Source organism: Euprymna scolopes, chromosome 6 (assembly GCF_053919585.1).
Source record: "Euprymna scolopes isolate OS-2025 chromosome 6, ASM5391958v1, whole genome shotgun sequence".
Classification (NCBI taxonomy): domain Eukaryota; kingdom Metazoa; phylum Mollusca; class Cephalopoda; order Sepiida; family Sepiolidae; genus Euprymna; species Euprymna scolopes.
The window spans coordinates 16,590,609-16,605,774 of NC_136487.1; the positions used below are offsets into that span (position 1 = coordinate 16,590,609).

The window sequence follows — 15,166 nt, forward strand, 5'->3', positions numbered from 1 at the left end:
TTAAGCAGCCTCATAACTTTCACTCTTCTTTGTCTTTTAGTTCTCACATCCAATGAACGATGTTTAGGACAAAGGGGGGAAGAATTGCTGTTTTCTGGGTTGGAATCTTTCCATATAACATCATTAGCTAGTTTTTGACCTTCACAAATTTTTTTTAGCTCCTTATATCAAATGGCTTCATGCCTTGCCTGAAGTGATTTTAAAAAAAAAAAAAAAAACGAAGTCCAATTCACTATTTAGTAAAGTTGGTGAAATTAAGCTAATGCTTATGATCTTGCGTTATTTTTAGACAGAAAATGAAGAAGCAGCATGTAGATCATCAACAGAGGATTAGAAAAGATTAGCAAATTCTTGTTACTTCAATCAAAAAGTAACATTAATAGCAGAGCACGAAAACACGTCTTCATAAAATATCAAATGAGTCATGATGTTACATAATTTTGTGCCATCAAAATTGCGTTCGTACACATCTTCTTGATAAAGAGCGTTATTGCTTCTTTTATTGATCTTATTTTGGCTTACTTCAATAGTGGGCCCTACGGACCCAAACTATGGCTTCTTTGGAGGGCTTGATATCATGTGTAAGCAAAAGATCAGTTTAAATATTGTTAGAGAGAGCAAGGTGGGCCTGGGAATCACCAGGACAAAATGATGTCATAATCCCCGAGGAAAGCTGATTGATATTCATGGTGCCTGGAGCAAGCAGGAATCACCAAAGAAATGCGTCATGATGACGTCAATCGCCAGGGAAACTCTGACCCATATAAAAAAAAAAAGTCAGCCAAGAACAATAAACAAAAGACTGGGCAAAAAGGTTATGAGGTCAGTTACAATACACTGCTGATCAAAAATTTAAGACCACTTAAAAATCTTTAAAAAGAAACCTTTTTTTTAAGGATAGATTTTAAACTCTTCTGACTTAAAGGTTACTAATACTACAATCTAAAGGTTATGGAAATAAAAAGGTACATTCCAAAAATTGTATTTAAAAATTTGCATTTTTATTAAATTAGGTTTTTTTTACACATGATCAAAATTATAAGACCAAGTGTATAAATCGTTAGATTTATGGTAATTCTAATGTTTTTAGTTCAGTTAGAGATTAGCAATCACTGTGTAAAGGTGTTAGTATGCCTAAATCAAGAAAACTAACCGAAGTTGAGTGCTCTCGAATTCTAGGATTCCATAAGCAAGGTTTGTCACAGCGAGCGATAGCAGCTAAGGTAAATTGCAGTAAAACTGTTATCATGGAAAAGCAAAATCCTTTGGTAGCCCCCCCCCCTCCCCATTTCTCCTGCATTGAGTAGGAGAATCAGACGGGTTGTTATGAATGACAGAGGACTTTGTTCTAATCAAATTAAGGCAGTTACAGATGCTGACTGCAGTCCAATAACAATCAGATAACACTTACAAAAAAAAGGTAAATAAAAAGCATAAACAAATTCCTTGATTGCTTTTACGTCATAAAATAAACCGCTTAAGATTTGATCATGAATACCAAACCTGGGACGTTGAAAAGTGGAAGAAAGTACTGTTTCCTGATGAGAAAAAATTCAATTTAGATTATCCTTATGGCTTCCAGCGATATTGGCATGACAAAAACATACCCCTTGAAATTTTTTCCACACGTTATAGTGGTGGAGGGTCCGTAATGGTATGGAGTGCCTTTTCTTACAGAGGGACAATGGAGCACTAGGTGGTGCAAGGTCGTCAGACAGCAACTGGTTATGTTAGCATGCTACAAAAAGCATCTTTGATGATGGAAGGTCATCGTTTGTGTGGGGATGGATGGTTATTGCAACAGGATAATGCTGCAATCCACACTGCAAGACGGACCTTGAGCTTTCTACAAGAAAATGGAGTCCATCTCTTGGGACATCCTGTGTACTCCCTGGACTTGAATCCAATTGAAAATGTTTGGAGATGGATGACAAGAGAGGTTTATTGAAATGGCAAACAATATCCAACAAAAAATGAACTTCGTGAAGCCATCTTCAAAAACTGGAGCAAGATCCCCCGCACCTTAATGGAAACCCTTATTTCTAGCATACCCCAAAGAATTTTTGAAGTCATCGAAAACAGTGGAAGTAGAACTCATTATTAAGTTTGATTGTGAATGTTTTCATACACTTTTCATACACATTTGTACAATTTAATAGAAGTTTTGTCTCTGGTCTTATAATTTTGATCATGTGTAAAAAGCCTAATTTAATAAAAATGTAAATTTTTAAAATAAATTTTTGGAATGTAGCTTTTTGTTTCCATAATCTTTTAGATTGTAGTATTAGTAACCTTAAGTTGGAAGAGTTTAAAATCTATCCTTAAAAAAAAAGTTTTTTTTTTAAAAGATTAAGTGGTCTTAAATTTTTGATCAACAAGCGACTAGTCGAAAAAGAGAGAGGTCAGAGGCACAAAGCGACAGACAGGCCGAGAGAAAGTTCTGCAACGCACCCTACTCCACCTAACCTCCACCGTGTAATTGTTACTGTATTTTGATGTGTGTAAAATAAACAAAGCCATATTTGAAATTCTAAAAAGTGTCTTGTATTCATTTAAATTGAAAATATCTTTTCGTCAATACAGCCGAGAAAAAACTGATAATCCCAACTCATTCATATATTAAATTGTTTTTTAACGCCAATGCATGGTTAAAGCAAAACAAAAAAATCTTGAGAAAGTTAGACAATGTTTTGCATCACACTTTCTTTTAAATCCATAGGAGTAAATTGTTCTGATTCCATCCTCCATGATGTTAAGTAATTTTTATTTTATTCTTCATTATTATTGCCTCAAGTAAGGGTTGAACCTTTAATCTCAAAAAGGCAATCATTTAAAACTAATTATACTCAACGCCTTTATCCATTTTTGTCATCATCCAGGTTTGTTTTTATTTTGGTTCACAGTTCTTAAAGTGAATAAACTGCCATCGGAGGCATCTACAGTAAAAGGGTAGGATTTGGTTGCTTGTTGGATTTGTTGGGAGTATGTACGTCAAGGGGGCACAAGTGCTATGAGTTCATCAGAGCACATTCCATTAAAATATTTATAAAACAGGGATGCAACATTGATTATGTTAGAGCTTGATTGATGATGCAAGATTTAGGTTGGAGACTCTTTTTGGAATCCTGTCTAAAAGAGAAAGACTAGTGCTAGACACACCAACCCAGATGCGGCAATGGTGGTTTTGCAGAGATACTGGGTACTGTCAAATATGAATCATTTTCTAGCATGATAAAGGGAGCCCATCTTGGAGCAACCTTGACAATGTTTTCAATTTATTTGTTCAAATTCATGTTGCCAGAAATGTTAAGCCAAGGAGTTTGAACGAACAGTGAAGTAACATAATACATTTACTGATGCAATTAAATAGAATGACTAGTTGTGTTCAAATATTGTTTCTTTTTTAAATTTAAAACTGACTTTTTTGGTTACAGACAAAAAATCTTTATTATAGAAAACAAAAACATCCGTTAAGAAAGGCACATATCATGTAGTCAAATGTTGGTTTAAAAAATGAGAATTTCGGCTCGTGTTTTTGTTAAACTATGAATTTGCTTTTATTGGGATTTTTTCTAAAATTTGCTGAGGAGATAGGTTGTGCTATCTCTCTCTATATATATATAATAGCAGGCTGCCTGGCATTGCCCAGTTGTAAAATACGCATAAATATTATATTTTAATTTATACAGAAACTAAAACATATGCATGCAAGTATTATGTTTTTTCTAAACAGTTCACTCCTTGTAAATAAAACAAACAAAAAAATTACTCGAGCTGAGATAAAAACCAAAACCTAAAGACAGTGAGTCAAGTACAATAACCATTAGGCCAGCTTGATCTGTTTTTAAAACATCTTTTCAAACCTACTTATCCTTAACATAAGGAATCTGTAATGTGAACAATTCACACATGCGCATTCGTGAAACAGTTAACAAACAGATAAAAATCTGATGACCCCCCACGCACCAATTTTTCAGAGGAATATGAAATATTATTATAAAGATGTTAAGAGCAATTTTAATTAAACTTTAAAAGAGAAAAACATTAAAACGTAAATTGTCTGTTGTTATTTTGTTATGGGCCGCTTAGCTTATTTAACCCTTAGTATATAACTGAACAGACAGTGTCTCAAATGAACACAGACCACAAATGATGGTCTGTAACAGCCAAGATTGTTATGGGCAGCCAGTCCCAGGACCACAATAAACACGTAACATGATATTTAACCAGGTGGACGATAGCAGTTTCTCGTCAGCCAAGAAAATAAACTCGCAACACAGATTCGTTTGTTAGAAAAATATAAAATTATTTTATTGCTTGCCTCATGATAATGCTTCCAAGTGGTAGATGGAGGGGGAAACAGGAGGGGTTGGAGTCAGTAATGCTCGTGCCGTTTTGTTTTTTGACTGACTGCTTGTGCTTCCATGCTTGTATATATATTGACCTGTTCCCTAGCAGATATTTCGACCCGAGAGCTCTGGGGGTGAATAACTTGACCTATTTACCTCCAGCGACATCAGTTTTGACAGTTTCATCCCATCGCTCAGTGCTACAGACTGTCATGCATGTGTATGTGTGTGCACAGTCTCAAGATGAGACACACAGACCTGTGAACTGTAGGTGTGACATTGGCTTTGATAGTGTGTAACCATGTCTTCAGTTCCCCTTTTCCTCGAATATCTTTTCCAATCTTGTAGTGGTTCTGGAGCTGTTGCTTTGTGGATGAACTCTCTTTTAAAAGAGGTTTGTTAAGGGGGATGATCTTGCATCTCGTCCAGATTTGTGTATTGAAGACTAGTTCTGTGTTCATCACAATTTAGTATAGAAAGTGAATCGTGGTTTTGAAGCCAAAGTGTCTCAAGATAACTCCAAGTTTTCCTCAGCAACAAAAGTCTTAGATCATTGGCATCAACCTTTTCTTTGTTTTCATGAACTATTAATAACAATGACCGCAACGATTTGTTAACATTGGATATTATTTTTAACTGCGTTTTTTGGATATTATTTTTAAATGTGTTTTTTTGGATATTACTTTTAACTGCGTTTTTTTGGATATTATTTTTAGCTGCGTTTTTTGGATATTATTATTAACTGTGTTTTTTTGGATATTATTTTTAACTGCGTTTTTTTGGATATTATTTTTAACTGTGTTTTTTTGGATATTATTATTAACTGTGTTTTTTTGGATATTATTATTAACTGTGTTTTTTTGGATATTATTATTAACTGTGTTTTTTTGGATATTATTTTTAACTGTGTTTTTTTGGATATTATTTTTAACTGCGTTTTTTGGATATTATTTTTAACTGTTTTTTGGATATTATTTTTAACTATGTTTTTTTGGATATTATTTTTAACTGTGTTTTTTTTGATATTATTATTAACTGTGTTTTTTTGGATATTATTTTTCACTGCGTTTTTTGGATATTATTTTTAACTGTGTTTTTTTGGATATTATTTTTAACTGTGTTTTTTTGGATATTATTTTTAACTGTGTTTCATCGACGTTTATGAATATGCTGCTGAGTCTGCCACCTCTGAATCTGCGATAATTTCCTGTAGAAATATACTTCACAAACAAAATTGATGCTCAGCATCTGTTGGCAATGTATAAATGAAAAGAGGAAGAAGATATTGAAGAGTTCCAATTAAAAAAATGTAATGCACATAATAGTTCTTAATAGTTCTTTTTTAATTTAAAAAGATTTTTTTTTCTTATTGATTAAAGGATTCCTTCTCGGAAATTTGATGAAAGAAAATCAATCTCGCATACCAAAGGAACACGTCAGCACTGGTAAGAGTCATTTTTGGTTTTGTCTTTTATAGTAAAGCATGGCTTGATTAGCATAAGTTGTTAATAAAATAGATTAACAAGCTTGTCATGTATAATGTAAAAGAAAATCTAACTATTATGTTTGAGTGTTGATATATGTGTGTGTGTATATAGATATATATTAGTGTTGGGATGATTAATCGAAATCAGAAAATCAAAACTTTTGGGGGAATCATAAAAAAGTTCAGTCGATTTTCTGATGCCAAAAACGTTTCTTTTAATTGTCTTCCTTATTTGAGTTTTGTTTAAAACAAAATCGTCTGTTATTTATTAATTTTAAACTAATATTAAAATTAAAATCTATAGGTCATCCCTCACAAGTGTATTTTTTATGTTTGAAAAATATCTGCACATTTAACATATGTTTTTACAGTAATCAGAGAAAAATAACAGCTACATATCGTTGAATATTTAGAGATTTATAAAGAATCGGAATTGGTAATTATATTGGAATCTGGAATTTAGTATAGAATTCATAATTGTATCGCAATCAGGAAAAGTATTGGAATCGTCCCATCACAAATATATATCACCTATCGGGTTTACCCTATATGTGCGGTACTTTGAACACTGTACTTTTCAAGTATTCATGCATTAACAGAAACTTTGCTCTTTTAGACTTTTGGTCTATTATTTTCTCTCTCTCTCTCTCTCTCTATATATATATATATATATATATATATATATAGAGAGAGAGAGAGAGAGAGATATATAGATATACTAGCAAAAGTACTAGTCGTTGACTGGGTTCAAAAACAGCCTACAAAAAATGGACTCTGGTTATGAAAAGGAAGGGTTGTAAAAAGATAGCTTTGAATTTGGGCGTATCAAAACCAAAGCAAAATATGATGAAAGTAAAAATAAAATAGATAGACCCCATAATTTATTATACCATACCTGTCCACACCAAAACACTTATCACAATATTCTGTGGATCTATATTAAAAAACCTTATTAAACTTTGTGACATTTCCATTCTATGAAGGTCAGGCACGAACGAACACCCCATAATTTTATTATACCATATTTCTTTAAACTGAAATATAATTATCAAAGTATACTTACGCAGATAGATATAAAAAGTCTTTATTAAAGTTTGTGCCTATTTCCATTCTATGGATGCCAGGCGTGAACGCAGACCCCCACAATTTTATTATACCATCCCTGTTTAAGTTAAAACATACTTCTCAAAGCATTATTATGTACATCTATATCAAAAACACTTGTAAACGTTTTTCTTTTTTTAATTTTTTATTTCCATACTTTGTGGACCAGGCGCATACGCAGACCCCACAATTTTAATGAATCATCATTATGCCAGATCAAACATACCCATTCCTGTGTCTCGATACATCTTCTATCATTATATGTAATCAGTTTTCTATAAGAGTCATCCATATAGGAGCCTATTCGTGAGCAGACACACACACACAGACGTTCAGCTTTATATTATAGACTAGCAGAAGCACCCGTCGTTGACTGGGTTCAAAAACAGAAAATGGACTGTGATTGATGAAAGTATGATAGGTTATGAAAAGGAGGGGGTTGTAAAGAAATAGGTTTTGATACTCAAAAATTTTACCCTAAGCAAAATATGATGAAAGTAAAGATAATTTTCGCAAGAATATATTTTTTTATATCAACTTTATTTCCATTCGTAGCCAAGAGTAACCAACAAAATGATGTTTCCTTACAAAGAGAAAACGTTATATATATAATAATATAAATATACAAGAAATAAATGTTACCATAGTCAATAAAAGTTACTTTTATGGTAAAAAAAAGTTCATTGGTTTGTATTTTTAAGTAGTTTGTAAAAAAAATTTTTTTTTTAAATTCACGAACCGGTTTAAAAGAAAATTAAAATGGCAGCGACTTTGAAATGGAGAGCCCCGGTTTCAATTTGAAGGAAGGGCACCTGAGCATTCTGTGTTAACAATTTAAGAGAGTTCCGTCAACGTAAGGAATATTTATAAACATATTTTAATGTTTTCCATTATTTTGTGCTTGAGGAATATTCGATTATGGCATGTGTAGTTACTTAAAAATTCATTTAAGTAGTTATCGCCTCAAATTTTGTTTTAATTTCAGTTCGCTGAAATTATTTCAAGTAAAGAGCATTAAAAACTATTTCAAAACAAAAAAGACATGAACTGAACTTTTATTGACTATGGTAACATTTATTTCTTGTATATTTATTTTTTCGGGTAGTCGTTTGTTGGCTTTTCTGCTAAACACTCTTACTAAATAATATTGACGAAATATCAAAAAACAAAGAAACAAAAACAGTTTTGAAAAATAATGAAGTTTTACTTACTTTAGTAAAATAATCCGAAACAGCAAAATGGGATATTAAAAAGTAAACACGTAATTACTTTAGTTTTTTAAAGCAAAGAATCGATATGAATAAGAAGAAAATGGCGCCCTTTTCAAGCAGAACAGCTTAATTTCAGCTTTACAGTATTGAACCGTCGGATTCAGGGTTGTACTATTGTAATGTAAAGAACATGCAGAAAGGGTTGTAATCAACTGAATTCCTTCTAGTACACTGACAAAAAAAGCTTAAACAGATATATAAATAAAAATAAAAAGGTTATGCAAATGGTTTTAAAAAGACACGTAAGCAGGATTTTTTCCTTCTTTTGACACGATAACAAGTAACGTTCTTATTTTTTATTATTTATCTATTTTCGAAAGAGTACCATGTGCAAGTGGAGAAGGAAAAAAACAGAGTTATGCAAAATTTGTGTCGAGAATTGTCCAAAGTTCCGACATTTTTTTGGCTTTCACTTTAATAAGAACGTGAATTTATGAGGTGAATTTATTTGACACAATATAATTCAACTCAAAAAAATAAATAAAAGCTAACGTAAATTAAAATTAAAGTTAAGGTGTTATTGTGGACCCTCACCCCTTTTAAAAAACCTTGTTAAACTTTGTGACATATTTACATTCTATGGAGGTCAGGCGCGAAGGAACACCCAATAATTTTATTATACCATATTTCTTCAAACTGAAACATAATTATCAGAGTATACTTACGCAAATAGATATGAAAAGTCTTTGTTAAAGTTTGTGCCATATTTCAATGGAGTACAGGCGTGAACGCAGACCCCACAATTTTATTATACCATACCTATTTAAGTTGAAACATACTTCTCAAAGTATTATGTACATCTATATCAAAACCCCTTGTAAACGTTTGTTTTTTTCATTTTTTATTTCCATACTTTGGGGGCCAGGCGCGAACGCCGACCCCACAATTTTTATGAACCACCGTTCTGCCAGATCAAACATACCCATTCCTGATCCTCGATACATCTTCTATCATTATATGTAATCAGTTTTTTAAAATAGTCAACCATGTAGGAGCCTATTCGTGACCACACACACACATTCAGCTTTATATATATATATATATATATATATATATATATATATATATAAAACCTGTTTGCATGAGTTGCTGAATAAAAAATAAACTAGAGACACCATCTCACAGACTTTTTTTTTAATAATTAACATGGAAATCCTATAAATATTCCAGATGTTCTTACAGTTTAGAATGAAAAAGCCTCTGCTCAATCTCAAAATAATGGATACCTCTTGTAAGGGTGGCTGTGAGTATAGTGAAGCAAGAATTGCGCAATCCCTAACCACAATTCTCCGGAATTGGCACCGCCTGATGCCAGTAGTAAGCAGAAGTTGAGAATAACTAGAAACAATCCTGAGATAAGCAGAAAGCACATATAGCAAATTTCCAAATCGGTACCCATTTTAGTACTAGCCAGGCTCAATGTTTCTTAATTTTGGTGATCTAACAGGAATCGATGTGTCAACTTAAATTAAAAAAAATATACACCTATATGTATCTTAATAAATATGTTACATAGACCACGGGGGTCACCATCGATTTGATCCATATGTAATCATTTACTTTTAAAAAGTTATTTAATATTTTTCTCTCTTTTTTGAGTTCCGCTTTCTGCCGATTAATATTTATGTAACCTTTACCAGTTTTCTTATAAATCAAAGTTGATAAATCAAAGCCAACTTTTTCAGTAATATTCTTTTTTGGATATGTTTTCTTATAACGTTTAATAAAACAAAAAGAAGATTAAAGAAGAAAACATTCAAAAATATCATATTCCAAAAATCATAAATTGATTAAGTAGTTTTGTTTTTAAATAAGAAAATCCAATTTTATTAACCTAGGAACAACTATTTCGCCCGCCACTTTGAAAACAATCTCAAGAAAGAAAGGGACATAACTTAGCAATAATTCACACTTGCAAAATGTGTTGTAATGCCTACGAATGCCCATTAATAGCTTAAATATGATTTTCTTTATAAAAATAAGTCTTGATGGTTTTAGGTGATTAAACTTAAAATTTGGAGCATGAAAATTATTTTTTGTTTTTGTGTTTTTTGTTTTGTTTTTTTTCTAGAGACTTATAATTGCTAAGAAATTATAATCTAATATTTAATAATTTTTTTTTAAAGACTTTAATATTTCTTAAAGAAAAAAAAATTCTAACTTCTAATTTTTTTTAACCTCATAAAATTCAGGAAACTTCAACCGTGGTAAGTGTGTTTACTTTTAACCTTTTGAGAATAAGTGTCACATGAAATCTCTCTCTCTCTCTTTCTCTCTCTCTCTCCATCCTTTTCCCCCTCTGCACCCTCTTCCTCTGCTTTATCACTCTCTTTGATTATTTCCTTCTCTCTCTTTCCTCCTCTTCTCTCGTTAAAAACCCCTCACTCTTTCTCTCCTACTCTCTCCCCCTCTTTCCATTTTTACCATTCTTTTCTCACTCACTCTCGCTCTCTTTACTCTTTGATTATTTACTAATCTTCCTCTTCTCTCTTTCCTCTTCTCTCTCGTCCTTCTGTCTCCCCCTCCTTTCTCTCTACTTTTCCTTTCCATCCTCCCTTCTATCTCCTTCCATTTTCCACTCGTTAATTGTTTACCAATCTCTCTCTCTCTCTCTCTCTCTCTCTCTCTCTCTCTCTCTCTCTCTCTCTCTCTCTCTCTCTTCTAACTTTGTTTCCCAATCTCGACACTTATTCCCAAAGGTAAAGTAAATGACAAAAATCACTGCATGCAAATACTAACTCCCACTCCCCTCTGTAAAATGCATGTTTAATTGACTAATTCACTCTTGCTACAGATGCACAGAAAGCTGCACAGAAAGCTGCACACATAGCATGCAGATGTCCACCGTATTATTCACAGCAACAATTAACAATGTACACATACATTGCAGAGTATATATATATATATATATATATATATATATATATATATATATATATATATATATATATATATATATATATATAATAGATCTTGTGCTTAACGGTAGCTGAATGGACTAGATCATTGCTAATGAAGCCAGGGATGGCTTCTGTCGCCGGGTTCAAATCTATCGACTGGTGTTAATCGTGACACCCTGCACTGATTATTCCTGAAAGGATGAAACACTTGTGTCTGTAGGTATTTAATAATTATTATAGTAAATAATTATATATATATATATATATATATATATATATATATATATATGATTAGTTTTTTTTGGAAAAAGAATTCCAGCAGAGTGCTCAATTAAAAGGAAAATCCAAATTGTAAGAGCGTATTTATATTTTGTGAACAGAAAGTTGTTAGTTGAGACAGATCATTGGTACCGTCGGTTTCAAGCCCGATAATAAGGCCCGTTTAAGGTATCCTTATCAAGCTCTCTTCAGCCAATATTCGTCTATCTTATAACCGGAAGTTTGAAGTATATATACCTCGCGAATTCACGTTTAAATCTCGTTTTGTTAATTCCCCCCCCCTTTTTTTTATCGGATGATGTAATACCTAATTTTAAACTTTGAATTATTTAAATTTAAGATCTAATTTCGAAAAAAATTTCCTTATATAAATCGATTTTAATTTGAATCCAAATTAATTTTATAATCTCTTTTCTTATGTATAAAAATTTTTAAGTTTTTAACCGATACCAATACAGATTTTAAAGTTTTTATACATAAGAAAATAGATTTTAAAATTAATTTGAGTTCAAATTAAAATCGATTTATATAAGGAAATTTTTTTTAAAATTAGATCTTAAATTTAAATAATTCAAAGTTTAAAATTAGGTATTACATCATCCGATAAAAAAGGGGGGGATTTAACAAAACGAGATTTAAACGTGAATTCGCGAGGTATATATACTTCACACTTCCGGTTATAAGATAGACGAATATTGGCTGAAGAGAGCTTGATAAGGATACCTTAAACGGGCCTTATTATCGGGCTTGAAACCGACGGTACCAATGATCTGTCTCAACTAACAACTTTCTGTTCACAAAATATAAAAATATATATATATATATATATATATATATATATATGTTTATGTGGAAATATGTTTATTTAATTATATTTCATCTTTTATTTATATCAATCCTTTAATTTATGAAGCTTGATGTAATTACAGATTACATAACAAATAAATGAAAAAGTCTACATTCCAAATTTCAAGATGTTGACCATCTTACCGTTTATTTCTTTAAGTACGCTGACATGCACAATTCTTGACAGCACCCATTTCGTAGCGCAAAATCATTTATGTAATTATGTCAATTTTTGAATTCATTTCACCCTTAACGTGTCAGAAGAAAAAGCACTTATCAATTTTAAAATAAAATAAAAGCACATGGGCATGATATTAGAAAGTTGCAATTATTTTTTCATTATTAATACCATCTTTAAAGAACGGAATAAATTCAAGAATTTACATAATAATGTGAATAATTCTGCACTACGAAACAGGTACTGTCAAGAATTGTGCATGTCAGTGTACTTAATTAAGCGGTAAGATGGTCAATATCTTGAAATTTGGAATATAGACTTTTATCATTTATATGTGTGTGTGTGTGTGTGTGTGTGTGTTTGGAATATAAATTTTACAATTTAAAAATTTTGTAAAAATTTGATATATTATTATTAATATTTGTAGAAAAATCCTATCCAGATAAAAAAATCTCAATATTCAAGATAGAGCATAGTTATATGAAAAAAGTTCAAGTATTGCAAATTACAATTTACATCTTATTCCATGGACTTTCAAGGAATGGCCCTTTTCAGAAGAAAAGCCATTCTTTGAAACTCAATGGAATAAGGAAATAATCCACTTTAATTTGTATTCCTTGTTCAAAAAATAAATATTGTCAATTGTAATGTGCAATACTTAAACTTTTCATATATGGAGAGAAGAAAAAGGAATAAACCAAATTATATGTTTATTAATGTTTCGTCTTTATTTCAAGATTTCTCAGGATGAATGATTTTGAAGAAAATAAAATACCAGTACAGTATTTGAAAATATACTTCTGTTTGTAATTTGAAATGGATGTCTGTATTCTATTTCAGAACGAAAAAAGTCGTTAGCATCCAAAGTATGTATAACGTTGTGGAATGGAGTGAACGATAGTTTTTAATGTCATATAACCGTTAGAGATTTAAACATATCACGTTACAAACACAAGTATATTTTCAAATGTTGTACCAGTATTTTATTTTCTTCCAATTAATCATTCCAAAAAATCCTTGAAATAAAGCCAAAACGTTGATGAACATATAATTTGGTTTGTTCTTTTTTCTTCTCTCCATCACGTAAGGATATTATTTCCATAATTTTCATTTTATATATATATATATATATATTTTAAATATAATGGGTGGAAGTCTCTCGAGAGCTCTTTCAGCTATCATCTCATCAGGAGAAAATCGATAGCGTAAAAATACTATGCCAAAAGTAAAGAGTTCTGATGGGGAATTATTGAATGTGCCAAAAATTACGGGGACACTAAAATAAAGTTTATTAACGTTTAAAAAACGATTACAATAATGGCACAATGAGGAGAAAAAAAAAAAACGGGAGAAAATATTCACAGTTCCCCAAAGAGAAACAATGTGTTAGATGTTTCTTTCTGCCGGCACAAAGAAGGTTTCCGCACCGCAATAGAGACAGACTCCAAAATCTTTAAATGATTTCTGGAGTCCGCTCTATGTAGCACCTCGAACCATTCAATTTTATATCTATCGGCACAGCACTGGTTGTCAACCAAATGCTGGCCAGTAGCAGAGTCCAAGGCTGCAGAAGGAGGGAGACTACCAGACCCCATCTTCCCTTGTCTGATCTTCGATGGAACATGCTGGTTTATACGAGTCAAAAGATGCAAGGATGTTCGCCCAACATAACCAGCATCGCACTGGCATAAGGCAAACTATCCTTGCGAAAAGAAGGAAATGCAGGTCTCATATATACCAAATGCAAGGACACAGAATAAAAGCAGTCATAAATACTTCTGTGAATCTGTTTGGAAAGTCTGTTACCCTTTTCCCCAATCCATGGTAATTTTAGATTAACCGGGAATTTAAAAGGTCCAAACATTTTAGGAGATTTAAAATCCGCAACCTTTTTGAAAATACAGTCATCAATAAGGTCAACAGGATAACCATTATTGATGAATATTTCCCTGATCTTATCGAGTTCGGCATCCAATCTGTTAGGTGAACAAATCATCAGGGCTCTATGTACCAAAGTATTAATTAAGCCGACCTTACGGGGTTTTGGTACAAAAGACAACCAGTTCACATATAAGCCAGTTAATGTCGGCTTTCTTTAAATTGTAGTGAGAAAGCCCCCCCCCCTTGAACGTTTGACAAGAACATCCAAGAAGGAAAGCGAATTGTCCTTCTCACTTTCCATGGTGAACTTTAGAGCTCCATGCAAAGAATTCAACCTATCAAAAAATATCGACGCTTCACTTTGCGATGGAAAAACAGCAAAAGTGTCGTCAACATATCTGAAATATGCAGTGGGTTTTGTTATAAATTAAATAAAACGGATTCATTGTACCCGACGAAAATATCCGCTAAAGTTGGGGCCAACGGACTCCCTATTGAAACCCTGTCAACCTGACAGTACATAATATCACAAAAACTAAACCACAGATTTTGTGCACATTAAAATGAGTTCAATAAGAATCTCTTTAGAAAAACGTGGAGCAGTCAGGCGACCATCGTAAAGCGTGTCGGTACATATAGTCTCATCCAACGGTATGTTGGTAAAGAGACTAGAGACATCAAATGAGCACATAAAAGACGTCTCTGCATTAGAATCCAACCCACGTACATAATCAACAAACTGAAAAGAATCAGGGATACAATGCGTGATATATAACTTGCGCACAGGTTGCAGAATTTCCAAAGCCACTGAGGCGAACCAACCATTGATAAAATAGGTCTCAATGGAACACCTTGCTTGTGTATTTTGAGGA

General features: G+C 32.2%; 1 protein-coding gene across 3 annotated transcripts in view; it reads left to right on the forward strand.

Moving 5' to 3' along the window:
• Window positions 1-15,166, forward strand: part of LOC145277536 (maestro heat-like repeat-containing protein family member 1) — a 216,739-nt gene that overhangs the window by 183,508 nt on the left and 18,065 nt on the right. For all 3 annotated transcript variants that reach the window (XM_080128991.1, XM_080128993.1, XM_080128992.1), the window contains one exon: window positions 5,729-5,794. In XM_080128991.1, the coding sequence (XP_079985117.1) occupies window positions 5,729-5,794 (66 nt within the window). The remainder of the gene's footprint in view (window positions 1-5,728; window positions 5,795-15,166) is intronic.